This window comes from Podarcis cretensis (assembly GCF_951804945.1).
Source record: "Podarcis cretensis genome assembly, chromosome: 12".
Classification (NCBI taxonomy): domain Eukaryota; kingdom Metazoa; phylum Chordata; class Lepidosauria; order Squamata; family Lacertidae; genus Podarcis; species Podarcis cretensis.
The window spans coordinates 6,753,464-6,780,914 of NC_137181.1; the positions used below are offsets into that span (position 1 = coordinate 6,753,464).

Genomic DNA, 27,451 nt, shown 5'->3' on the forward strand with positions numbered 1-27,451 from the left:
AAGCTTTAGCCTAACGGCCGTTAACGACTTTTCAATCGCGTGCCGCGCGCGGGGGGGGGGGGGGGGGGGCAGCGGCGCGCGCGCGCGCCCAAGCCGTTCGAAAAAGGCGCTTCGAACGTTCGCATTTGGCGGGGCGGAGCGCGCGCACAAAACAGCAGCCGCCTGGGCTTATTCCCGGCTGAGTGTCAAAGTGGGCGGAGTTGCTAGAGACGCACGCACGCACGCGGCCCCGCCCCCTCGCCATCTATTTGCCGGAGCCAGCGGCTGCGGCGAAAGAGAAGAATTTGGCGGCAGGCCCCGCCCACTTCCCCCCGTCCAACCAATCAGCGCCCGCCCCTGTTGCTGAGGCGGGAAGGAAAAGGAGGAGGAGGAGGAGGAGGAGATGGTGGCGGACGGCGCCCGTGCTCTGGCTGTTCCCCTCTCAGGAGGGAACCGGCGGCCAGAGGTGAGGCCCTGCGGGAGGCGCGGCGGGGAAGGGAAGAGGGGCGACCCTATTCGCGCCCGGGGCAGGGTCTGGGGGGCGGGAGAGTGGAAGTCAGGGCCGGCCCACCCGTGAGGAGAGCGCCTCAGACGGCAGAATCCACAGGGGCAGCGGGTCCTGGCGTCGCTCTCCACTCCCGCCTCCTTTCCTGGATAGGGGTGCAGGCATAGGCAGCCTTCGGCCCTCCAGACAGTGTTTCTCAACCTGTGGGTCCCCAGATGTTGTTGGACTACAACTCCCATCATTCCTAGCCAGCATGACCAGGTAAAGGTAAAGGTAAAGGTACCCCTGCCCGTAGGGGCCAGTCTTGACAGACTCTGGGGTTGTGCGCCCATCTCACTCAAGAGGCCAGGGGCCAGCGCTGTCCGGAGACACTTCCGGGTCACGTGGCCAGCGTGACATCGCTGCTCTGGCGAGCCAGAGCCGCACACGGAAACGCCGTTTACCTTCCCGCTGGTAAGCGGTCCCTATTTATCTACTTGCACCCGGAGGTGCTTTCGAACTGCTAGGTTGGCAGGCGCTGGGACCGAGCAGCGGGAGCACACCCTGCCGCGGGGATTCGAACCGCCGACCTTTCGATCGGCAAGCCCTAGGCGCTGAGGCTTTAACCCACAGCGCCACCTGTGGATAGGGTGGATAGGGGTGTCCTTTTGGTGCAGGCATAGGCAACCTTCGGCCCTCCAGACAGTGTTTCTCAAGCTGTGGGTCCCCAGATGTTGTTGGACTACAACTCCCATCATTCCTAGCCAGCATGACCCTGTAGTGCCACTGTATTCTGCTCTGGTCAGACCTCACCTGGAGTACTGTGTCCAGTTCTGGGCACCACAGTTCAGGAAGGACACTGACAAACTGGAACGTGTCCAAAGGAGGGCAACCAAAATGGTCAAAGGCCTGGAAACGATGCCTTATGAGGAACGGCAACAGGAGCTGGGCATGTTTAGCCTGGAGAAGAGGAGGTTAAGGGGTGATATGATAGCCATGTTCAAATATATAAAAGGATGTCACATAGAGGAGGGAGAAAGGTTGTTTTCTGCTGCTCCAGAGAAGCGGACACGGAGCAATGGTTCCAAACTACAAGAAAGAAGATTCCACCTAAACATTAGGAAGAACTTCCTGACAGTAAGAGCTGTTTGACAGTGGAATTTGCTGCCAAGGAGTGTGGTGGAGTCTCCTTCTTTGGAGGTCTTTAAGCAGAGGCTTGACAACCATATGTCAGGAGTGCTCTGATGGTGTTTCCTGCTTGGCAGGGGGTTGGACTCGATGGCCCTTGTGGTCTCTTCAAACTCTAAGATTCTATGACCCGTGGTCAGGCATGATGGGAGTTGCGGCCTCCAGATGTTTTGGCCTACAGCTCACATGATCCCTAACTAACAGGACCAGTGGTCAGGGATGATGGGAATTGTAGGGAATTGTAGTCCAAAACTTCTGGAGGGCCGAAGGTTGCCTATGCCTGTTTTGGTGGTTCAACTCAGGGGCCAGAATGTCTTGGGCCAGCCCTGATAATCACATATCCTTTGCTACTCCCCTCATATATCTCTTTATTCATTCATTGATTCATTTGCTTCTTACATTTTTATACCACCTCTCAAAGGAGCTCCAGGGTGGTGTACATGGCTGTCAGAGCTGCCCCTAGGTCCCAGCTCACAGAGGACCAACGCCAGGCTGTCGTTATGTACAAAAGTCTTTATTGAGGTTTAGTTTCCATTTCAAAGCCACAGCGCGCAGCTCTACGTCTTAAAGCCTAGACCGGCGAAGTACCGTCTGAGTCTCCTCCCCTATGACACCAGTTTAAGATCCTAGCCCTGCTCCACCTTTTACGCTGCTCTCTCCTCCTCTGGGTCCTCCTGCCCGCTGGGGCATTGCCCTTTCTGGACTCTTCCAACGCTGAGTCGCTTAGCTCCTCCCCCTCCCTCCGGCGGGCTTTAGGACCCGGTTCCCAATCCTCATTCTCTGCTGTCCCGCGCTCCTGTACATTTGAACTTGCCTCTCGCGCCAACCCAGTGACCTTCCTCCTGACCGTTACACTACTTCTGTCACTGCTTCCCTCTTCCGGGACACTGGCCGGATCTGACCTCCCCTCCGTTGTCCGACTCTCCGATGGAGGTGTGGTCAGCCCTGCCTTATCTTCTCTCCCTGGTGGGGAATGCACTAGCCCCGATCCTTGGGACTCTTCCCCCCCACTCTGCTCTCGTGGGGAAGCTGGTCCTGATTTCCAACTACTGCTCTGGGAGTCCCCGCTGCCCCCTTGCTCCTGGGACGTTCCCCTTGGGAACCCCCTACCCCTGGCCACTGGCACCCCCTTCTGTGAATCTTCCGATTCGCTGGAGAGGCTCATGGAATCCCTCGGTCCACTGTCCTCTTCTCCTACGCTCCCCTCGGATTCTTCCCCTTCGCTCTCCATCTCCTCTCTTCCCTGTGCCTCTGCTCCTGAACCCCTGACAAAGGCCCACCCCCAATATCATTTAACGTTGTCTACTAGCGATGCACGGGACGCGGGTGGCGCTGTGGGTTAAACCACAGAGCCTAGGACTTGCTGATCAGAAGGTTGGCAGTTCGAATCCCCGCGACGGGGTGAGCTCCCATTGCCCGGTCCCGACTGGACCTAATGGTCAGGGTTCCCTTTACCTTTACCTTTACCTTACTAGCGATGCACAGCAAAGCATCTTGCTGCCAGGCTGATAAAAATCTAAATCTGGCACAGTGAATAAATTGGCCTGTCTTTAAAACTGCAGTCCTTGAGCAGGTGGATTTGCGTTTAAATCAGCCACGGCCTTCCAGTGACTTGTGGATTGCTAACTTCTCATACGGCGCACCTGTCATTCCAAAGGGTGGCTTTGTATTACTGCCTTCTCTCCGTCAAGAAAAGAAAGGAAAAGTAGGGGAGTGCCTTCATTGGGGCTGTATGAAGAAAGCAAAAGTAAGCGAGCTTTGGGTTCGTTAAAACTTCATTTGGGTTATGAATGAGACGTTAAAAAGGAATAAAAGCTGTTGTCTGCTAGATGGGGAAAAAAATCCCAGAATGTAGTTTAATAATAAGATGGAATGAGGGAACTGTTAATGCAGATTTAGCTGGGCTGGAGAACGCTTGGTGTATAAGGTTATAGGACAGAAGCATAGCTGCTCTCCCTTTGAAAATGTGACAGTCAACAGTTAACTGGATTGTGTCTCTAGTTCTAGCTGGGACACACATTTAACACATGAGGCAGAAAACACAAAGTGAAATAAAGAACTGGTTTAGTACCCTCTAGCCACTAGATGACACTACCCAAATTCAGCTTCTGTTGATTTTATATCTAATTCTACCACCTAAAATTAATCTCCTTCGGTAATACAGTGTATCAGCAACCACATTTGTTGTTCACTTTGACCTCTGCATTACATGGGACCTGTGGGCTATAGAGAAATTTAAAAACCTGCTTGTTTTATAATCTAAATAAAGGTATTGTACAACTGTTACTTTTGATTTTGTTTTTTTATGGGACTAGCATGGCTACAGCAATTTGAGTCTACTTCTAATAGGACAGACATGGTACTTCAGTTCCAAAGTAATTTTGACTTTTGTGCCAGCTACCACAAGTCACTTTGAAGTCTTTCGGATTCCTAGGAATGTAGGAAACTGCCTTACACCATCATACCATTGGTTCATCTAGGTACTAGCTCAGTACTGTACTGTACTGTATTGTTTCTTATGAATGTTAAAAGGATTGAAAACAGAAAAGAGCTCTTTTCACATAGAAACTACATTCTAACCAGACATAGAGAACAGAATAGTTAATTTATGTCCCTTCCAAGTTCATTCTGTATGTACAATAGCTCTTGCAGGTTTCTGGGGAGTTACTGCAGTAATAGAGCCTTGTACTTTATAGCTATTTCACAATAGTCTGAAAACTACAATTCCCATAATACTTTCACATACTGGTATTCCAGTGACATCAGTCACAGCTGAGGCTGGCTGTAAAGGAAGAAGGCCAAAAACGTAAGCTCGGAGTTTCGCTTGTTTTTGCAAAGGCAGACAGAGCCTTTGGCATTCTGAAATCTTTGTGGGGAGGCATATCACTTCAGATCTGTCCAGATAGGAATTTATGTTTAGAAAATGCATTGTGGCTTTATAGTACCATTAGGCTTCCTGTGGGTTGGTTGTGTGCAGATTAAATGTGGTTCTTAGTGCATATGAGTACAGTACTTGATAATGCTGTTAGTTTTTCTTCCGAATCTGTGTCAGTGTTTAGACCCAACCCTGCATTCTCCTCGCTTTGTTTATCCTGCTTCTCAAGTGGGTGGAGAAGAAACACAATAGCCTGGCAACAGTTTCTGTATCTGAGTAGTAACGGAGTTGTCATGTCTAAGCGTCACATAGCAGCACTGAGGGCAGTTGGACAAGGTGCGATGTAACACAGTATAGCTGTTAGATTGAATTTTGATCCAGAGCTGAATGTATGTAAAGCCTGTGCCTGACTTTCTGTCTCGGGTTTGTGTTCATGATAAGGTGTATATGCAAGAAGCAACTACTGTAATATAAACCCTGTGCAGGTTTGTTTGGACATTTAAGTGGGGTGGGGAATTTAATTTCTACCCCTTCCTACACTTTGAATTTGGGGAGGGAAGGTGTAAAATGTAAAAAGTAACTTCTGCAAAGTTGCATTTAAATAAGCTGAATTTGCTGTACGGTTAGAAAGGTGGTGGTGTTGTCATGTCTCTAAACAGGGAGTTTTTGAGTTTCTTTACTCAAAATGCTGAAGACATGAGAGATTAAATGTCAAGGGGTATGTTAACCAGATACTTGAAACCACTTTTGAGTGGGGAAGTGATGTGGATTTTCTGGAAAACTTTTAATGTGAAAAGTTTGCAATGCCCTAAATAGATTTGGCTCTAAATTAGCATGTTTGACTATTTTTTATAAAATTAAAAATATACACTATGTCAGTTTTATATGTCTTATAATTTCTATTTTTTTCCAAGTAGCTGCAAGTATTTGAACTGAAATTCTGATTTTGCTCCCTGCTCAAATAAACTGCACTTATGGCACAATCCTAGACATGTCTACTCAGAAGTAAGAACTGTTGAGTTCAATGGACCTTACTCTCAGGTATGTGTGTATAGGATTGCAGCATGAATGTTGCTTCATGTTCCCAAAATACTCAAATGAATTCAAAGCTTTATTTGAAATTATTTTTAAAGGAATGCTTGTAGATATTTTAAGGCCATGATAACTTAACAACATATGTTCTAAGAAATTCCAAGAGAGAAAATTAAAACCCTGAAAACTGTTAACATACTAATTTTAACATGCCCAAATAATTTTGCATTTATATTTATTATATAGGCACCCATGGTTCCTGTATGATTTCAAAAGTGCCCAATTTGACTACCATTATATCCATCCATAAAACTCGTATTTGGAAGCAGAAAATTTTCTGTCTGCCTTAGTGGGGTGTGGAGAGAAAGGTTACAGTTTGCTAATACAGGAAAGTAATATAAGTTTTAAAACCTGGCCTGTGCATCCCCAATCTGTCTCTCTCACTTAGCAGCAGATACAGGCCCTTTTAGGCCATGTCAAGAGGATTCCTGGTCAAAGAGATGGTGTTCCTATATAGATAATAGATAATAGCAACATCTAGTTACCACCTAAGTATGGTCCTTAGAATAACAAAGAAATAATAATAATAATTTATCATTTCTACCCTGCCCATCTGTCTGGGTTTCCCCAGCCACTCTGGGCGGCTTCCAACAAAAGATTAAAAATACATTAACAAAGGATGTAGTTTTGTGTTAGAGGGTCCCCCTCGCTCACCTGGAGGGTAGAAGGACAAGAGCCAGAGTTGAGTGTGTGAGAGCTGGGCTAGAAGCAGGCTACTGGCAGAAGCCAGAAAATGAGAGTCGTGTTTGGTGTCTGCTTGATTCCAAGACTGTGACTATGGGAGAAGCAAGATCTTCTGGGATGTTAATGCTGTGAGCCCCTGCATCGTAGACTCAGATTGTAAGCTATACAGCCTAAAGACACCACAGTCTGCTGTTCCTCATTCCAAGTAAACCAAACCTTGGGTAGGAGCCTGGAACCCCTGGAATTGCTTGGAGATTGGGATGGTGTGGAACAATATACAGTGGTGCCCTGCAAGACGAACGCCTCGCAAGACGGAAAACCCGCTAGACGAAAGGGTTTTCCGTTTTGGAGGCGCTTCGCAAAACGAATTTCCCTATGGGCTTGCTTCGCAAGACGAAATGTCTTGCGAGTTCCTGCGGGTTTCCCCCCCTTTTCCCCCCTTTTCCTAAGTCGCTAAGCCGCTTATCAGCTGATCCGCTGATAAGCCGCTTAACAGCTGATCCGCTGATAAGCCGCTTAACAGCTGATCCGCTAAAAGCCGCTAAACCGCTAATAGCGCTAATCCGCTAAGCTGTCAATGGGCTTGCTTCGCAAGACGAAAAAACTGCTATACGAAGAGCCTCATGGAACGGATTAATTTCGTCTTGCGAGGCACCACTGTATTCTGAGATTTGCATAAGGATATTGTCACACTGCAGTTTGCTTAGCCATAGACAGCTGACATTGCGAACTGCAGCTCAGTGATAGCTCCCTCCCTCAAAAAAAGAAAGAATAAAAGAAACCTTCAGCAGCAGAGGGTGAAGAGGAAAGAAGTGGCAAGTCAGGCAAACTACTTCAGTGTAAATAGAGGGAGTGGTGGTTTGGTGAGCTGTGATAGGAGGGGGCAGGGGGTGAGCTGTAAGGGGAACAGGGCATGGTGAAGTTTAAGAGGTCGGTGGGTGGGTAGGTAGGTAGGTGAACGATGCAAGTAGAGGCATTGCCACTAGGAAAATATATAAATATAAAGCTAACAATATAATAAAAGAAGATAGTTTAATTGAAGTAGATAAGTGATACAAATTTGAAGAAAGGTAGAAGAAATAGATGGCTTACCATTGGCAAGATCCAAAGTTATGTATCTTGCACCACTTCAGCTGCTTTGTGTTGCTGTATTGGGAAAATGAAGGTAGCCATATTGTTTCTCCTGCAGGGCAAAAGGGAAATGGAAGGCTTCGGTTTTAGTCCCCAAAACAGCACAAAGGGAAGGGGTTTAAGACATGTTTAAGACATGTTGGCTCTGCACTTTGATTGCCTATGCAATCGCATTGTGTGTGTGTAAAAAGTACAAAGGCTGGGACAAGCTCCACACAGCCAGGCATCACACATAATTTAGTCTTTAATCTACTAGTCTGCAGACTTTAGTACAGCATTTCACAGATTGTTTTGGAATTCAAGGTGCACATTTAGCAGCAAGTATTTGTACCTGTCAAGGAATGTTTCTTACTGAGTTGGAAAGCAACTGAGCCTTAGAAAGGAGGACAATAGTATATTGAATGTTTTCTCATTTTTTGGTTCAACTTTTGCAGATTTTTCCATCAAAATATTGGGGAGAATGCCACTTCACTTTTAATAATGTTTAGCTTTATTAAATGTTTTGCAAGCTACTATTAAGTGTAATGCTGGATTGTTTTTGAACAGGTGAGACCTGTGGTTAAGACTTCAAACCTCTGTCTGTTTGGAAATGCTACTCATTTTAGAAACAAGAATCTGCACACTGAAAATGAGGATATGGTTAGGCAAAGCACCACATTCAGTTATTATGAGCCACAGGTGAGTCCACAGCAAATAGAATTTTATTAGGAATCATTCGCCCTCCTGGCAAATGCAGGGTGTGTTGTGTGTATGTGTGTAGCAGTTCAGAAATGAAGCAGGACTATCCCGGAAGAGTGTGGTAGTATAGACATGCTCTGATGACTTGCTAGGTATAGACGTATATAGGTTTGCAAATCAGCCTTGGGCTTAATTAGTTGCCTGTTCATTGGCGGCAACAAGGAATTCATGCAGGCAAGTAAAGAGGTTGGTGGAAGAGGCACAGGCCATTATGTCCCTCTTCCTCCACCAGTCTGCTTTGTTTCCATGTCGGATCCCGAAGGAGCCAGCAGTGAAATGCAGTAGGCTGACTAAAGAGGAACTGATAATTCTCTCTGTCCTAAGCCACCCACTGGGTGTGCTGGCCACTGAGGAAGTCAAATCATTCATGCCTAACATGGAAGCCAAGCAAGGAAACTCCTCAAGTATAGTGCTGGTCTGAATATCTAAACCTGAGCCCCATAAAGTATCTAAACCTGAGCCCCTTAAAATTATGTAGTGTAGCAGAGGAAATGCCTTGCCCCTCCAGCACCCTCAGACCTAACTACAAGGCTACTGTCCTTGGACACCTGGAATTCTGAAGAGGAACATCCTTCTTTAGGAAAATGGGGTAGGCTGCAACTTTTAGTTGCAGGCCCTATTTGTTAATTCTTAGGGTATATTTTTATTTTCACTCTAATTCAGAGGTGTGGGGTTGGATCCAGCTGGTGGGCCAGGTCTGGAACTGGCTCACTCTGCATTCCAGCTTGACACCTGTTGTTCACTTGGTGTCATAGGATGGGTGTCTGATGACTCGGCTTCACTCGCAGCAACTGAAAATGACAAACCGGGAATGCACTAAGTGCTTTCCTGATTATTTCTTTCAGCTTGAATCCATTGGTTTTTTTGAGTTTGCCACCTTTTTCTGTCTTGGAGGCGGGGGCAGCAGAAAAAGGAAGACTTGGGAGTGAACTTAAAGTGTGCTCCTAATTCTATTGTAGTTTAGTGCCACAGATTCACCAGTCTAGTGCCTGATGTCAGGTAATCAACAGGTGAGAGTGTTTTTTTAAAAAACCACATTGGGAAAGCCTAATTAGGCCTGCAGCCTGGAGGTTCCCTTCTGGTGCCCAAATGCATTTTGCAGGCTCTCCCTGAACAGTAAGAAGTCCTTCTAGGCAAAAATCAAATAAATGTTAGTTTGCTTCATTCCATGCAATTCAACATCTTAACTCTGCTGAACGTTTTACATGAAGCATAAATGCAGTCCTGTTTACCAACTGGTTATTTATTGTAGTTTGCACAGAGTACTCTGTATTCTCTGACAATAGGGTAAGGCAGGGGACAGCATTACATGTTCCCCCTTTTAAGCATGTATGTTGTTGTTGTTGTTTAGTCGTTTAGTCGTGTCCGACTCTTCATGTCCCCATGGACCAGAGAACGCCAGGCACTCCTGTCCTCCACTGCCCCCCGCAGCTTGGTCAGACTCATGCTGGTAACCTCGAAAACACTATCCAACCATCTCGTCCTCTGTCACCCCCTTCTCCTTGTGCCCTCCATCTTTCCCAACATCAGGGTCTTTCCCAGGGAGTCTTCTCTTCTCATGAGGTGGCCAAAGTACTGGAGCCTCAGCTTCACAATCTGTCCTTCCAGTGGGCACTCAGGGCTGATTTCCTTCAGAATGGAGAGGTTTGATCTTCTTGCAGTCCATGGGACTCTCAAGAGTCTCCTCCAGCACCATAATTCAAAAGCATCAATTCTTCGGCGATCAGCCTTCCTTATGGTCCAGCTCTCACTTCCATACGTCACTACTGGGAAAACCATAGCTTTAACTATACGGACCTTTGTTGGCATGTATGAATACTACCAAAGTAAGTCACACTCTCTTGAACAACGGTAGCTGTGTAGAGAATGCAGTACTAATCTTAAATTTTGTCTTGGGAGGGAGGGCTGTGTTGACCTGACACTCTCCCAGTGCCCACTGGTGAATATAGTATTCCTCTAGGTCTCATTTGTGCTCTATTACTTTCTTTCTGCTGTTGCTCAGAAGACTGCCATATATGCAGTTAATAGTTCTGTAGGAACATACATGCTTTACCAAAATGTGGTGTGAGTATGTTGATCTGTGAGTACACTTCTAAAGCAAGGCATTGCATGTCATAACTGCCAGTACTTGTACCTTTCCCCCATGCTTCATTATTGTAAAACAGTAATGACAAGAATAATTTTCTTTTGTTTCATTTTCTAATATCAAAAGGAAAAGCAACAAAGTGAGCTTGTCTGGTCATTTGGTCTGTAAAAAGCTCTTTCCCCTTAAAATGTCTCCCTCTTGAATTTCAACTCAGGTAAACCGCACTAAGCAAGAAATGGACACACAGCTCTTCTCTCCTTTGTTTGGAGGAATAACTAACACACCTTCCACTGTGGAGTCTCCCCAGTTTTACAGTAGCTGGTCAACATGTGGAGATGATGCCAACGCTATTGCCCCATTACATGGCTGCACCAAAAAAAGGTATGAAGTGATTGCCACTTTGTGGTTCTTTCTAGAAATCTACAAATGAATTGATAGAGGGCTGGTCCACACTTGTGCTTGTCCTGTGCCTAGAAAGCACTGATCTGAGCAGTTTCCCCCTTGCCCTGCTCCTTTCCCAGGAAAATCTCAAATTGCTGTTTGCTCCAATTGAGCTTCTAAAGAGTGGTTTTCCCTGAGGGAAAGGAGTGGGACAAGAAGTATGGATGAGCCCTGGGTACACCCCCACACTTCCCCTGCCTTTTTACACTACTGGGTACACCTTTCAGCAAAGTTTTATATAGTACTCTTCCTTAACATTACTTAATTGTTTTCGGTGAAGATATTGTTACAGAATAAAACTCCTGTAATGTATGTCCAACTTAGTTGCAGTTGTCATTCAGACTGTGCATGACAATACAGCTTAATGCATTAAGTAGAGTGACTTAGGAAACATATCCTCTCAATTTTCAGAACTAATCCCTTATATTTAGATTTCTCCCCCTTTTGTAGTAGTTGCATGTCTCATAAGTTTGCTGTGAGCAATATTTTGATATAAGTGATACAGTGAAGTTACCTATTTCCATGTGCTGTTCTGATGAATCAAGTCTCCTTGCTTGATGTTTGTATCCCAGTTTTAATATTGCTTGGTGACATTGTTAAAATGCCATATTAAAGCAATTAGCAGGAGCCCTATTGGCTTTTGGGACGCGGGTGGCACTGTGGGTTAAACCACAGAGCCTAGGACTTGCCGATCAGAAGGTCGGCGGTTCGAATCCTCGCGATGGGGTGAGCTCCCGTTGCTCGCTCCCTGCTCCTGCCCACCTAGCAGTTTGAAAGCACGGCAAAGTGCAAGTAGATAAATAGGTACCACTCCGGCGGGAAGGTAAACGGCGTTTCCATGCGCTGCTCTGGTTCGCCAGAAGCAGCTTAGTCATGCTGGCCACATGACCAGCTCCCTGTATGCCGGCTCCCTCGGCCAGTAAAGTGAGATGAGCGCCGCAACCCCAGAGTCGGTCACAACTGGACCTAATGGTCAGGGGTCCCTTTACCTTTATATTGGCTTTTTGCCTAATGAAGTAATAAGTTGGAGAGAAGCCAGGTTAAGAAGAGAGTTCATCTTAATTTTACCAGATTGTGAGTCTTCATAGTACACTATGCACAATGCTCACTGTTGCTTCCTTTTCTGTCTTTTTTCATTTACTGATATTTTCTGTAATATCTGCATTTTGTCTCTTGCTCCAAAGCTCTGCTGTCAAACTGGTGCTGAATTTACTTCACCATGTCTGACTTCAGCTTGTTTGCTTATGAAATGATTGCAAGCTCTAATTTGCTGATTTTGGTTTGGTTTTCTTTCGCTTCTTTCCATTTCTATGCATTTTCTAAAATCAAGATTACTCTATGGCTTGTTTGGCTTAGAATTTCTGCACATACCCTTTCTTCGTTCATGTCATTTGGGAGTGTGATTATGCTGGGATTAGTATGTATAAGACTAAAAACAGAACAAGATTCTTTATTTGGTCATGTTGTTCTCTCCTGCTTTAAAAGTGGTGGGAAGATATAATGGAAGACAGTTACCGGTAACTTGTCCTGTTTTAGTTACATTCTTACATCTCATCCTATTACCTCATTGCTACACACAGTGTTTCTTATTTCCCATGCATTAGTGGCTCTCTGATCTTCTTGATAAGGCCAAGCGGGGTAATACTTGAGCTTTTTCATATCTGAGGTGCTTATTAATTTCAGTAAATATTTCTTCTCAGTTTCCCAAATGCTTTTATTAATTACGGTATTTATTCTGCTTACCTTATTTATTTTATGTTGCCTCCACCAAGGTTGAGGTGGCATACGGAACTGTTCAGTAACATGAAAATATTGCTCTGAAAAAAACTCTAAACTAAAGGTACTTCATTTAGAAGGCTCATTCTTCTTAGATTCTTGGTACAGGTGATACTCAAATATCTCTCTTTTCAGAACACAGGTAAATTTATCTTATTCTGGCAATGGCCCTGATATGTTTGGCTTAGTGACAAGCATCTTAGAGGAGCCAAACAAGCAAGAACCTGTTACAGGCTGGTAAGCTGATGAGTATTTATATAAATATCTATTTTAAGGTCGCCTATAAGCTTCAGGGACGCAGGTGGCGCTGTGGGTTAAAGCCTCAGCGCCTAGGACTTGCCGATCGAAAGGTCGGCGGTTCGAATCCCTGCGGCGGGGTGCGCTCCCGCTGCTCGGTCCCAGCGCCTGCCAACCTAGCAGTTCGAAAGCACCTCCGGGTGCAAGTAGATAAATAGGGACCGCTTACCAGCGGGAAGGTAAACGGCGTTTCCGTGTGCGGCTCTGGCTCAGAGCAGCGATGTCACGCTGGCCACGTGACCCAGAAGTGTCTCCGGACAGCGCTGGCCCCTGGCCTCTTAAGTGAGATGGGCGCACAACCCCAGAGTCTGTCAAGACTGGCCCGTACGGGCAGGGGTACCTTTACCTTTACCTTTATAAGCTTCACAAAAACTGTTCTCTCCTTACCTTTGCTAACTCTTGATCCTAAGCACATTTAAGTCTTTAGTGGAAGGAATTCAAGGACATATCAAAACTTTAAGGGCTTGTCCCCTCTTCTTGTTCCATGGATCCAAGAGGTTTTTCATTTGTCCCGTGCTTTCAGAGCATTTTTTCATTTGCCCTGACACTTTCCCTGGGAAAACCTGCAGTTTACCACTGAATCAGAACAAACATCAAGCCAAAGGAAAAACGACTGATGTACGTTCTGATTCAACAATAAGCAGCAGGTTTTCCTAGGGGAAAGTGGCTGGACAAGCAGAAGTGTGAACAAGCCCTAAGTTTGCACAATCAAAATGAATTAAAGGCTCTGTTGACGTAGCACAACCAATCCACTTTAAAAAGGCCAGACTTTTGCTGTTTATAAGGTGATGGGAAACTGGTTTGAAAAGTAGATTAATAGATGGTTAATGGGAAGACATGTAAACACCTTGCAAGCAAATCTGGATGAATGCTCTTTGTCATATAGTGTCACAGACAAATCAGAACAAATGCTCATTGAAGCCCAGATGTAGTCTAAATTCTCTGTAAGTTGGGTGTGAGCAGACCAGGAGGTTAGTATCCATCTGTCTGAAGAGACCTCCCCTGGACACAAGCCTGGGCAGTGTGTATGGAGGTCATGGGCTGCCCATCTGATAAGACCCCCCTCTTGGCCTTGCTAAACAGGTTGTATAGAGGAGTCCTTCAGAAAATCAGATTGAATTCAATAGCATTCAAGGATGGCAGCGAGAGCCTTATTCGGTCTAGACAATTGTAGGAAAAGAAGCAGGTTGGACTTGTTTAAATGGTTCTTTCTTTTGCTGCAGCAGTCTAAACTGGTAAACAAATACCTATCTCTACCAGCAGATGGCACTTAAAATGCTAACTAGTTCAGAACTAGGAGTGAGATTCCTTCAGAGCTCAAAAAAGAAAGAAAGAAAAAAGAAATCTTTCACTGATCACATAGGGCAGCCCTCTATGGCCTGCTATTCCTAATAAAACAATTAATACCCTGTAGAATATCTAATAACATTCCTCTAAAATCAGCCTATTTGGTCTACTTCTAAGGGTCAGAGTTAGTTGTTAGCAACTACACACAACAGGGTTTAAAAAATGTAATATAAGGCACAGAGGGTAATTTTAATCAAACTAGCTTTTGGGGAGTGGCGATTTAACCCTTCCTTGTTCAGCCATGATTACAAAAATAATAATAATCTTCCCCCGGTTCTGCAGTTGGCCTTAGCTGGCAGGAAAGGTCTCCTATGTAATCTAAGCGTATATGCTCTGGAGGGTGGGACTCAAACCAAAGGCTTCAAGTTACAAGAAAGCAGATTCCGACTAAACATCAGCAAGAACTTTCTGGCAGTAAGAGCTGTTTGACAGTGGAATGGTCTCCCTATGGAGGTGGTGGACTCTGCTTCTTGGAGGTTTTAAGCAGAGGTTGGGTAGCCATCTGTCTTGGATGCTTTAGTTGGGATTCCTGCATTGCAAAGGGTTGGACTAGATGACCCTTTGGGTCTCTTCCAACTCTACAATTCTATATCAGGCTAAGATTGCTTCACCTCATCCCCCAGATTTTCTGTGTAGGTCAAGCTGTTCTGCTCTTTCACCATAGTAAATCTCGTAAGGTGACATTCAGCTCAGCAAAAGAGTATATTAATTCTCACATTTTCAGCATAAATGGCATGTTTTTCTGAATTTATGAAAACAAAGATTGTTAGGGGAGGCAAATGGGGTTCAGTCTCTGACATTTCCAGTTGAAAAGGGATCTCAACCAGTGGGCTGGAAAATACCTCTTGCCTGTTAAATGTAGATAATACAGTGGGAGGTGGTTCATTGATTTGAATGTATAAAGCAGCTTCATCTGTTATGTTGTAGAAACAAAATGTCTTTAGCACTAAATTGTTGGTTTGTTACAGGAATTCTCTATCAAGATTATTTCCACCCGTGTGGTCATCCGACTTTGAAAAAACTGAAAACTTCTCAGGGCTTTTTCCTACAAAATGCTTGGAAAATGAAGATCCTACAAACTTTGTTGGTACTCAAAATATTTATGAAGAAAACTTGCAAAAGACATCATCTGTAGAATTACTAAAGAAAGAACTTGAAGATCTCCATGTTATAGGATCCTGGCTTGTGACTTCTGATCCTTGCAGTCGGTCACCTGATGAGATTTTGAAGAATGCTGATTTAGAAAACAAGGCTTTTAAGAGTAAGGGAATCAATCACCAAGGTGGACTTGCATATCAGAATGTACCCAATTATAACAAAAATCAGTTAAACAGTGGCAATGGGAAGAGCCATACTGATTTTAGCACTTTCTCATCTCATACTAGAATAAAAGATAGCACGAATACTGCTAAAGAACTCCAGAAAGCTGACCATACAAGAGGCGTGCTTGGGAAAAATGACACAGAAGGATCAAGCAAATATTTCACTCAATTGTCTAATTCTCCCTCTGATGGAATATGGGATCCAGTGATCCAGCAGAATATAAGATATACAGGCTTTACAGCTGCTTATGACTCTCAACAGTTTAGTTGCTCATCTCCATACCTTCTCAGTCCACTTAATAAAGAGAATAGCTTTCCAGAAGGAAGGAACGCAAAACTGCAGGAAAACCACCCACAAAATAACCATAGTTGCATCACTACAGAGGGGGACTTCGGCAATACTGAATGTAAGATGTCCTTACATCATCAGAAAGCATCCTGTAATCACTTGCCTCTTAAGCCAGCACTACAGAATATGAATTCATCTTACAATGGATATACATGGCTGGATAGTAAGATACTAAATCCGGTGGCTACATCGTTTGCAACTTATGGGAAGCAAAAGCAAATGAGTTCTCAGTTGTCTTCAAGGTGTTCAACTCGGTCTGGTGGATCTTCCACCAGTCAATCTATAGCGCAGTCTTCTTATTCACAGGTGGCACCAATGTTGACTTCAAGAAAAGATGGGAAACACATATCTGCTAACATTCCTAACAGCTCAGGGTTTTCAAACTGCAATGAAAATAGGAAGCAACCTAACCCTATTGGACACGCCCAGAAGGATTCCTTAGCTACTAGAGAGGGATACTGTGGTGAAGTATCCACAAATGCTTCCTCCAGGTGGCTGTCACAAAAGCATTCCGTAAATGAGTCTGCGAAACACTATAGTTTTCATAAAAAGCAAAGCCAGTTCAGTACTGATGAGAGAACTAGGCAGAATGAGAGAAGACATAAAAATAATTGGATTCCTCACCCAGGCTATGCAAACCCAAATCAAACGCAGCCTGATATATTCAGAAGAACAGAAGAACAGAACGGCAGCAATTTGTCTGATTTCATCAATCCTTCTTTCCTACCTCTCTTCCCATTAATGCCTGGTTATAAACATATGCCTAATTTTCCTCCATTTAATCCTCCCACATTTTCATCACCAGCTAATGTTGCATTTTCTCCATTGCCATTTCCGTTGTCTGAACTTGCTGACCTCCTTCACTATGAGGACCTACCCTATTTGAGTCCTTTCTTTAACAAACTCTCCTGTGGAGATTTGCCTGCACAATACTTTGCCTTTCCACCACCTCTTAACCACTACAGACTTCCAAAGCATCGCAGTGGAGCTGCAAATGAGCTTCATTGTCATCTAGAAGATTGTTATGAACAGTGGAGAGCACTAGAGAGGGAACGGAAAAAGGTAATGTAGTCTCTAGTAAGGTGAAACCTAAGGGAAGTTAACAGTGACATTAGCTTTTATTTTAATAGCATTACTGGTGACATTGTGGAGAGCTGGGAAAACTTAAGACTGGGGACTATATCTAGCCTGACAAATCTTTTTCCAAGTTTGGATAACATAATCTGCATGGCTTCTTCGTTATCCCCAGTTTCCAGGAGGACTGGGGCAAGACTGAAATTGCCTTCTTATATGGCCAAGAATGATTAAACTGCATAGTGCCTGTTGTTCACTACCTGAGCGTTATTTGTCTCCAGGCTTTTGTGGGTTGACGGTAGGAAACGGGGGAGCATTTTTACTTTTTTTCTCGCCAGCTACAAACGGGTGGAGAGGATGGGAAAGAGCAATAGAGAGGAACATATTCCATTAATTCTCTGGCTTTCTCTTCAGGCAGAGGCAGATCTGGCCAGAAACTTCCCAGGGAAGCAGGTATCCAGCTCAAATAATGCTCCCTTCTCCCGGCTTCCTGACAAGCCTTCCCGAGTGGATCGTCTGATTGTGGACCAATTCCGAGAGCAGGCGAGAGTAAGCACATTCACCCCAGATCTGGTTGATGCTTTGCTTCATCACGTTTTTGAGAAATTATGTTAGCCCAGTCTGAGGTGGGCAGCAGCCTTCCAGAGGAAGAAAAACTGTGATGGCCTTTAGAAGGGGTCGGAACTCACCTTAAAAAGGAGTTTGGGAACTGTTGGGGTTCTGGTTTAAAGTGGCTGTTTTGTGTCTTGTGTGTTCCTTCAAGCTTAGGTGAGGTGGGATAGAAATATAAATGAATGTACAATACAAATGAGGATGGCTGGATGCTTGAACCCTGAAGGGCCACTTCACTGTTTTCCTTGCTTCCTCTGCTTTCCCTGCCTGCCTGCCAGTAATTTCATAACATAGTTTTATGTTTCTCATGCTGTAATGAGGAGTGTCGCTTCTATTCATGGCTGAATTGCCTTTAAATGCTTCTCCTCCAAACTATTTTCTACTAAATTTAGATTAGCTGTGTTCTCACATTCAGCGTGAAGTGCCTAGCTGCTGTCACGTGATTTTGGCTATCTGATTGTTTTTAAGTATTAAAAACCCTAATGAAGTATTCTTCTTTTTTAGGTACACACTTTAGTTGGGAAAATGGAACGGCTTTGTGGTAATCCTGCCCATGGTAACATATCTGCCACTTTGAGATGTCATTTGGAAGCCATCTGTGCTACCCGGGCAAGACGCAAGGATGAGATTGTTAATGCTGCTAATCATCAGAGACAAGGAATAGCTCGTTACAACAATGAAAAAGGCAAGTACAGTGGTACCTGAGGTTACATACGCTTCAGGTTACAGACTCCGCTAACCCAGAAATAGTGCTTCAGGTTAAGAACTTTGCTTCAGGATGAGAACAGAAATCGTGCTCCGGCGGCGTGGCGGCAGCAGGAGGCCCCATTAGCTAAAGTGGTGCTTCAGGTTAAGAACAGTTTCAGGTTAAGAACGGACCTCCGGAACAAATTACTTAACCTGAGGTACCACTGTAATTTCTTTGTGGCACCTGCAAAACAGACTTTTATATTAATGTTCCTATTCAGAGAGCAAAATCTTAATACGGGTTTAGGTTAAATCTGCATTCTGAAGTGAAAAGCCTACTCTGTTTTATGTAATGATCACATTGTTACAGCAGGCATTAGGGGGCAGTCATAGTTCACTGGTGGAGCAGCTGTTTTGCATGCGGAAGATCCCAAGATCAGTCCTCAGCATCTCCAGGTATGACTGGAAATGTCATCTGTCTGAAACCCTTGAGAGCTGCTGCCCTTTTTTTGTAAGTTTTAAAAGTAATAAATATTATTTAAAAAAAAGAGAGAGCTGCTGCCCATCAGAGTAGGCAGTACTAAGCTGCAACAGTGGTCTGGCTCTGTATAAGACGATAAGATGTATATGTGTATATATATATGTATATGTGTGTGTATGTATATATATATATATATATATATATATATATATATATATATATGATTTTCTAACATACCATTTTCAGCTGTAGTTAAACATATTTTTACATCTTATTCAATTTTTTTGACTTCCATCAGTCCTGTCTGAAAATTTTCCAATCTAATCTCTTAGTATACATTTCTTATTTTCCCTGTTACATTTAAAACTCATAACCAATATCTTTATTCTTTATCTACTTTGTAGCACTTCATATATTCCTCCTTACAAAACTTCTTGTAGTCCTGCTAGCGTAATTTGTTGGTTACAATTGCTTTTCAAATAGTTCATATACTTCTTCCAATGTTCTATAAATCTCTGGTCCCGCAGGTTTCGAATCCTTCCTGTCATTTTGTCCAATTCTGCATAGTCCATTATTTTTGTCTGCCATTCTTCTGGCTCTGTATAAGGCTTGCTATGTTCCTGTTATGTTAGACTGGACATTTCCCCACCCATCCCACTGCCTCCTACAAGAGGCCTCAAAGCCCTGTGCCAGGTGGCTGAATCTAGGACAGGGGTCAGCAAGCTTTTTCAGCAGGGGGCCCGCCCATTGTCCCTCAGACCTTGTGGGGGGGGCAGGCTATATTTTGAAAAAAACACACAAACGAATTCCTTTGCCCCACAAATAACCCAGAGATGCATTTTAAATAAAAGGACACATTCTACTCATGTAAAAACACGCATGATTCCCGGATCGTCCGCGGGCCGAATTGAGAAGGTGATTGGGCTGGATCCGGCCCCCGGGTCTTAGGTTGCCTACCCATGATCTAGGATAATTCCTTTTTAGAGTTAGTGGTAGGATCATAGAATTGTAGAGTTGGAAGGGACCACAAGGGTCATTTAAGTCCAACTCGCTGCAAGCAGGAATACATTTTGTTGCAGTTCCTTCTTTTCTAATATAACTTGTTTCATCTCATAATGTTGCAACATTATGCATCTTCTTGCTTGTGGTGGTTGGTCAAAGAGAAAACATGTAACATCATGATACAGTACAAGGAAAGTTGCCGAAGTGGCAACTTTCTGCTTTGAGAGGTTGCTGCATGTTTACTGTCAGGTTTAGTTGGTTGGGTGCAAAGTGTCTGGATTATATTTTGTATTTGTAGTGTATTTTAGTACAGCACTCATATCTGGAGTTTCATCGGAGTCTTCTTCTAAGTCAACAAAAATCCCGAAGAAGGTCCTTCTAGGACTGAGACACAGATTACCACAGAGCTCTTTGCTTTATGACATGCAAATGCCAATATTGTGATTAGACACGTCATATTTATTATCACATAGTTCTTTGCTCTTCTTAAAATTATCAGGATGCATGAGAAAAGTAGGTTGCTCCAGAGAGGCATTTTGTTTTTGTTTACAAGAGATCCTGAGTCAAAACTTGACAGGTGTGTTCAAATAGCAAGTAGAAAACGGGTGGTTCATTCTGTTATAGAATTGTAAAACTTCAGTGTTATTTTATGTCCAAGCATTAAATATTCAAGTAAGACTCAGTAACTGAGGTCTCAATCCTGCTGATGTATTGATGGTGAATGCAAAAGTAAAGCAGAGGGGAACTTCCGGCCCAAAGGCCTAATTAAACCTAAAGGGGGGGGGGGTTCTAATTTGGCCTGCAACTGTTTTCCCTGAAGCCCTGCTCAGGTGTGAGGCAGGTAAAGGCAAGGTTGCAACCCCTGATGGTTCATTGGCAAGTAGGGCTTGTAATTCACTGCTTTGAGGCCAAATGCAAACCTCACTGAGATTGGTTCCACTCAGGAGCTTCCAATTGAATTGGAATTGGATTGCTTGGATTGGCCAGGATCATTTTTTCCCCAGCATAGTTTGGATTCAGCTGCCAGGATGAAAAGTTTCCTTAGCCCTGCAGTAGAATCTTGAAATGTTCATTTGTAGTGTTGCTTACAACACAGTCTCCTGCAGAAACATGCACCTTAAGTCCTATGCCCTAAATGCATGAAAATATCACTAATGGACTGTTTGTGCATCTATTTAATGATGTGATATGGATTTGGAAAGTCCTTAATGCATACTTTTGGCAGTGAAATAATTCACTGCACTCTTGTCAGCTAAAAACATTCTTATTTAGACAAGCCTACCCAGATGCTTGGGATGTGGGTGGCACTGTGGGTTAAACCACAGAGCCTAGGACTTGCCAATCAGAAGGTCAGCGGTTCGAATCCCTGCGACGGGGTGAGCTCCCGTTGCTCAGTCCCTGCTCCTGCCAACCTAGCAGTTCGAAAGCACGTCAAAGTGCAAGTAGATAAATGGGTACCGCTCCGGCGGGAAGGTAAATGGCGTTTCCGTGCGCTGTTCTGGTTCACCAGAAGTGGCTTAGTCATGCTGGTCTCATGACCCGGAAGCTGTACGCTGGCTCCCTCGGCCAATAAAGCGAGATGAGCGCCGCAACCCCAGAGTCGGCCACAACTGGACCTAATAGTCAGGGGTCCCTTTATCTTACCCAGATGCTTAGGAAATTGAAGTAATTTTAATCTGTTTTAGCAGTACTGTTGCAGTTCTTTCTTGATTTTCTTGTTTTATCTTTTTGTAAACCACTTTGAGGGGTTGTTGTTTTTTTACCATCAAGCAATATAAATTTTATGAAATAAAAATAAATAAAATATTCACATCCGAAGGCTGGCTCTTTGAAAACGTTAGCAGACTCTATATTATAGTATTGGGGAGAAATAACCCCCTTGAAATTGTAAATGATGCTATGTTGGTTTTGTTATAGATGTCCTTGCTCTGGCGGTTGCCATTAAAGATTTGGCTTTCTTCACACGAAAAACACGTACAGCTTTATGGTGTGCTCTTCAGATGACCCTGTCGAAAACTTCAATGAACACGCCAGCAAAGAAAGAAGAAGTGGAAAGGGCCTTGCAAGAGCTCTGTCCTGTCATTGGCAGCTTGCAAGTGAAGGACGTCGTGGAGCATGATGACAAAGAAAACAAGAGAGAGAACCTTCCTCAACAGGTCATACAGTGAATACTTCCAAGCAGATATTGCAGCAGTGTAGAAAATACACCAGGCTGCCAGCAAGTCTAGTGGATCTGTGCTGCGTTTCCACTGCTGAGATTCAAGCCTAGATAACATGCATTTCTGTAGTAGTATTGCAGCAGTCTTAATATTGGTGGTATATAGGGTGTAAAATAGAAAGGGTCAGCTTAAGTGGAGACAAGCAATAGTAGTTCATATTCTTGGCCACCAATCCAAAGCTGTAACTCAAGCCATTGACTAGGAAACTAGCAAGTGGCAAAGCTAATTGTGATACCAATCAAAACATAGTGCCAATTCATTCCTTGGTTTTGTAATGCTAATATTTTAAGTGCCAAAGTCATTACTGAATACAGTTTGTTTCACACTGATAATCAACAATGCACATTTATTGTGGTATTGTCAGGAGCTGAGGAAGAAATTGCCAATGGTCTGGCTCACAGTAGTTACATTAAATCAGCAGCTTATGTTAGTTGCATTAAATCTGGAAGGAGTGTTGGAAGGTGTATTAGCAACAGGCGTCAATCTGCTCTAATCGAAACTTCATCTTCCATAAGTGTGGTAGAACAACAGAATCTGTTGATTCTGAAAGAAAATCAAAAGGAGTTATAAATGTGTAGCATTAAGTATTGCATTATAGTGAGCATTAGCGAGTGAAATTAAATTGTTTAGCTTTAGAAATGGAATATATCGATGCCTTAGTGGCTTAAAACTACTATTTAACTTATTATGCACTTAATGAACATATGGCTATTAATGATTTGAGTATTTATTTTAATGGTTAATATATTATTTTTATTTTAATATATGTTTTGATCTATTGCAAGACCTAATAATCAGGCTTACGTTTGCTCAGGGTCTGTATGTGTGTGTATATATAACCTATAAATATACACAGTATATAATGTTTGTAGAGATGGGATGTTTGTAGGAATAGCTATATAAAACTAATCTGTACTAGGTTACCAAAGCTGGCTGATTTATTTTTAGCATGAGGAAATTTTGTATGTTTAATCACCATCATTATTAGACTTCATACTGTGTCTTGGACAATCAGATATATTATATGGCCATTGTGAATGTATAAGGCAAGAACTGGAACAGATGAGGCACCAGTCCAAAAGTTTCACTGTAATGTTGGAGACAGCTTCATACAAATAATGGGGTAAGGGGTGCACACACATAAATTGGTCCCTGACAAATTGGGCGAGAGGAGACCCTAGTCCATATAGGAAGTGGTGTGTATGTTCCTGAGCTTCAGTGTGTGACAGGAATCTCTGGATTGGGGTGTTAATGTTTGGGTTCTTATCACTTAGGAGTATTAATGTTTTAACAATCTTGTAAAACGTGAGAATACCTCTGTGTACTGATAAATAAGTAATGTGTGTGTGTGTTTTATACGTCCGTGGCAGATTCTGGAGAACAGTTGTCTCAGTTCAAAGAATCATTTTGGAAATGTGAGGGATCCTGGTAGAAGAAACCTAGTTTGAATGCTTGGAACGGATTTTACTTGCTTACTAAGTTGTTAAATTGGTTACTGCTCCCAGAAGCATAATTAATGGATTCGTCATAAATGTACTTAATCTCTCTCCCCACACCCCAGGCCCAGCTTTGAGCCCTATTGTGTACAGGTAATGAAGAAGTTCTACCTCTGGCCTGTCTAGGTCAAACTCTGCCCCCTCCCAGCCACTTCCTGATTAGCTGAGAAGGGAGCAGAGGCAGGCAGTGCTAGGCAGCCACCTATAGCTGTGGTGACAATGCGTAGCGCGATCTTCACCCAGTCTCCCTCCCACCAAATGCTGGCACAAAAGGAGCAGTAAAGCAAAAAGGAGCCTGGCTTTGTGAATGTTTAGAGTAAATGTAATAATGAGTAAAAGGACTGTAAGGTGTGTGTAGCAGCAACTTGCAGATACCTCATGCTCTTTCTCTTCATTTTAAAAAACAAAGGAATCATTGAAAGGCACAATAATCGGAGTGCCATTTTCTTAGTTTGGTATGTTCAGCCTTTGTATTGCTCAATGCTGAGAAATTATGCTTTGTGCATTTTGCACTAAATGTCATGAGGTCATATATGCTTTGTGGATTAGAATTAGTCTACAGTGTGAGGAGTTGATCATATTTAACTCTTACCAATCTTACTGTGTTTAGAAACAGTGGTTTGGTAGTCTTTACTTTTTTTCTGTTGACCAAATCATGGTACTTCTCCAGGACTGCTTTGTAGTAATGGGTATATTAGACACTCCCGAGTAATTAATTTGTGAAAACTGTTTAAAACTGTGGTTATAATTGGTGGTTATAAGTAATGTGCCTTTCAAAGTCTTAAAAGATAAAATATAACTGTGTACTCACTTTTTGTTGCAACCAAGCAATATATTTAAAGGGATTATAATAAGCTGCATTTGATAGCTGTAGTTTACAGTATGAATATTTCATAATCAGTTTCCAGCATTGGTTTCCCTAGCTTTAGAATATATAAAACGTGCCTGTTTTAGTTATATTGCCTATGAAGGCATCCATTCTCATTTAATTTTCTTTTGTGCTGGCTTTTTTTTTTTTAAGTAGAAAACGGCTATAACATATGCCCACCAAAAGATAAAATTAAATTTAATCCATGTGAACTGAAATTCAGTTTTCTGCTTTGGAACTGGGGGGGGGGGGGGGGGTTCTATTGCACTTGCACTGATTTGTGCAGGATGTTTTTCTAGCAGTATTAAGTTCAGCTGGCTGGTGGCTACATGGTACTAATGCCACATAGGGCATGCACTTACATGTGTTGTAGAATCAATACATGGGCTCTTCACATGGAGATACAGAACAGTTGCATTGCTTTTAATCCTGAACTTCGCCTATACACATTAAGCTGGAAGATAAGGCATGCTCAGGACCAATGCAGTTCTTTCCCTCTCTGACTCATGTCAATATGTACCAATGTTCCAAATAAAGTTCACTGTGATGTCCCAGCTAACAGCTCCTGCTGAACTTGCCCTGTGAGCACTCAGATATCAGGAGTGTTAAATTATTATGCAGTTCAGATATGCAAAATTTAGAGGTTCCTAATCTAAAATAAGAGATTTGTCTGAAAGTGTGTGCATGTGTGTGTGTTTTTGTGAAGATGAGTTCTGTTGTTTTCTTATGCTGGGATGTTGGAAACTGAGAAGAGTAGCAAAGACGGGAGGAACCTTATAGTAACCAGATGACCATAAAGCTAAATGTGAGTCTAGTTTGGTTTATTATTTGGCATTTTGTTTATGTAGGACTTGTTTATTTGTAGACAAAATGCTACTAGAATGTTGCAACATTCAGCCTTAGGATGAGATATAAAATGAGTAGTACATTAATGGCTTGGCTCCAGAGGAGCCCTTCTGCAAATTGAAATTCAATAGCGGGGAGGTGTTCTCCTTCCATCCCATCTGCTCCCACCCTAGCTGCTCCAAAGGATCACCCAACTCTGCAGATCCTTTATAGCAGGAAAGTGTTTAATTCTGTAAACAGAAGACCACCGACCAATATCTGGATCCATTTCCCCGTTTTTAAAAAAACACCCTGATCTTCTGTTACCTAAAGCTACAGAATTCACCAGGCAAAGGTTGCCCAGAAGCACGTGTGCTTTTCGTTCCTCCTCTTTGGAGCAACACTCTCAACGCCTAGTTTTAAAATTCACAGTCTCCCATGGGGCTGTCACGGGGTTGCTGCTTTGAACAAAGCTCTACTGAGCATATGGAATTTTTTTCTGAACTTTGGCTATAATAATATCTACAGTGAATGGACAAAACTAATTAGATAACATTATTTTGGTTTTAATGGTTCTTATTGACCATTGTTTTAGTTACCTATTTTTATGTTTGATGATGTTTGGTTTTCCTTTAATGTTTTGCACCAATAAATGCTAGAAACAGGATTATCTGTAAAAAAACAACAATGCACCTTTAGAATGAGGAAAACAGACTGCTTTCATTTAAGCCTAAATATTCTACTGTAGACGCCTAGTCAGCCTGCAAATTTACAAGTTTTTGAGAATTGTGTGTGTGTGTGTGTGTGTGTGTCTGTGTGTGTTTTTTTACTCACCTGTCTGGAAACCCAGCTTGAAATTGTACCCTGCATGGTTTTATGGGTCTTAATCACCAGCACACTTAAACTTTTGGTAAACATTTATATAAAATTACGAAAATGAATAGTTGTACTTGTAAGTGCTTTTACAACAGAATTTCGTAGCATCTTGTAAGTAATTTAAAAAGTCATTTTTTTTTTGTTCTAGGTTTCATTTTCTTAAAGAAAAACGTGGGTGGTTTTTTTGTTGTTAAACTTAATAGCAATACTATAGTTTTGAGTGGAAAAAAAGTGTTAAGTTACTTATTCAGCTTATGGACAGGTTTAACTGGTTGCTGAGAAACGTTTAACAAAACTGCAACAATTAGTAATATATCTTGCCTGCTTTGCCAAATAAACTATAAATTATTGTACTTGTTGGCAAAATTGATAAGAAAAAGAGATGACTGTATACTGGGCAGGAGGTCATCTCAAAACAAGTGAGTACAGAATGTCTGTGGTGTGCAGAAACATGAGCCTTTTCTTTCAAATGAGACCATTTCCAGTGCATTTTGGAAGAGAAGCTTAAATTTGTTTTTATCATAATGTGAAGACATACTATTTTACTATGCTGTTTAATACCTTGTGCATCTTCAGCCGACCTTGTTGAATGATAAAAATGTGTACACTTTGCTTACATAATTGAAAAAACTATTGTGATTTGATCGATTGGCTAGTTTGAACTGAAACATATTGACAGAGAGGTCAGTTGCTGTAAGATACTTTACCGCTGGTCAGTTCAGGTGCTAATTCGTTGTATCTGGAAACAATTGTGGGTCTGAAACCTGCAAAAATCTCACTTCTACCTCTCCTGTAACTTTCTGGTTGATGATGATGGCGATGGTGATGATGATGATGATGTTTGTTCTACACTGACCTGTGGTATTACTTTAAGTGAAATGGGATGCTGTGTAGCCATGGCTAAACCATCACTTGTGTGAAGTCACTTAACATGTGTGCACTTGTCCATTATGTTAAGAAAATGGTTTGCTTGTAGAAAGGCACAAAAAGTTGTGATGTCTTGAAAAAGGTTTGTTAAGAGTTTTGGTGAATCCTATAAAAATCATGGTGAGTGACCTGTTCTAGCATTGTTTTTATATATAATGTTAACTTGGTATGAGCTTGATTGCTACAAGTATTCAGTTCTATCTATGTTTCATTATCTGCTGCTGGTTCCCATATAAGATAGACTATTTTCTTTTTTTGTAATTTTCACTCAGTGCTTATTATGTGTGCTGGCTAACACTTAAACAATTAAAGTATTTAATATTTAAATGACTCTGGTTGTGTGATTTCAAGAAATCAGTGAAGAGAAATGACCCATTAGGAAGAAATAAGGGAAATCAAAGTGGGAAGAAGTCCTTAATATCCTACGTATGTGTGCTTGGAAGCAAGCCCTACTCTTCAGTGAGATAGGTTTAATGTTAAGTGTCTTTTGGACTGCAGGTATACGGTTGCATCTAACTGCTTTGCTGATGGTAAGCCTTTTGCCAGCAGAAGAGGGAGGGAAGAGATTTTTGAGCATTCCCACTCTTCCATGTAT

General features: G+C 42.7%; 1 protein-coding gene across 4 annotated transcripts; it reads left to right on the forward strand.

Moving 5' to 3' along the window:
* Positions 1-339: 339 nt before the first annotated feature.
* On the forward strand, positions 340-27,183 carry LOC307227197 (meiosis-specific coiled-coil domain-containing protein MEIOC-like). 4 transcript variants are annotated; one of them, XM_079996449.1, is made up of 8 exons: positions 340-445; positions 7,980-8,111; positions 10,472-10,638; positions 12,610-12,711; positions 15,087-16,851; positions 17,278-17,412; positions 17,980-18,160; positions 21,563-27,183. In XM_079996449.1, exons 1-8 carry the CDS (start codon positions 383-385, stop codon positions 21,811-21,813), a joined length of 2,796 nt encoding a protein of 931 aa, XP_079852575.1. In that variant the 5' UTR covers positions 340-382; the 3' UTR covers positions 21,814-27,183. The 4 variants fall into 4 exon arrangements, with proteins under 4 accessions (XP_079852575.1, XP_079852577.1, XP_079852578.1 ...); XM_079996451.1 differs by lacking the exon at positions 340-445 and adding an exon at positions 4,249-4,457; XM_079996452.1 differs by lacking the exon at positions 340-445 and adding an exon at positions 4,840-4,862.
* The last annotated feature ends 268 nt before the right edge of the window (positions 27,184-27,451 follow it).

Coding starts and splice junctions, on each gene's coding strand:
- LOC307227197 (XM_079996449.1), top strand. CDS start 383: ATGGTGGCGGACGGCGCCCGTGCTCTGGCTGTTCCCCTCTCAGGAGGG. Junction 12,712..15,086: donor CAAGAACCTGTTACAGGCTG/GTAAGCTGATGA, acceptor GGTTTGTTACAG/GAATTCTCTATCAAGATTAT. Junction 17,413..17,979: donor AATTCCGAGAGCAGGCGAGA/GTAAGCACATTC, acceptor CTTCTTTTTTAG/GTACACACTTTAGTTGGGAA.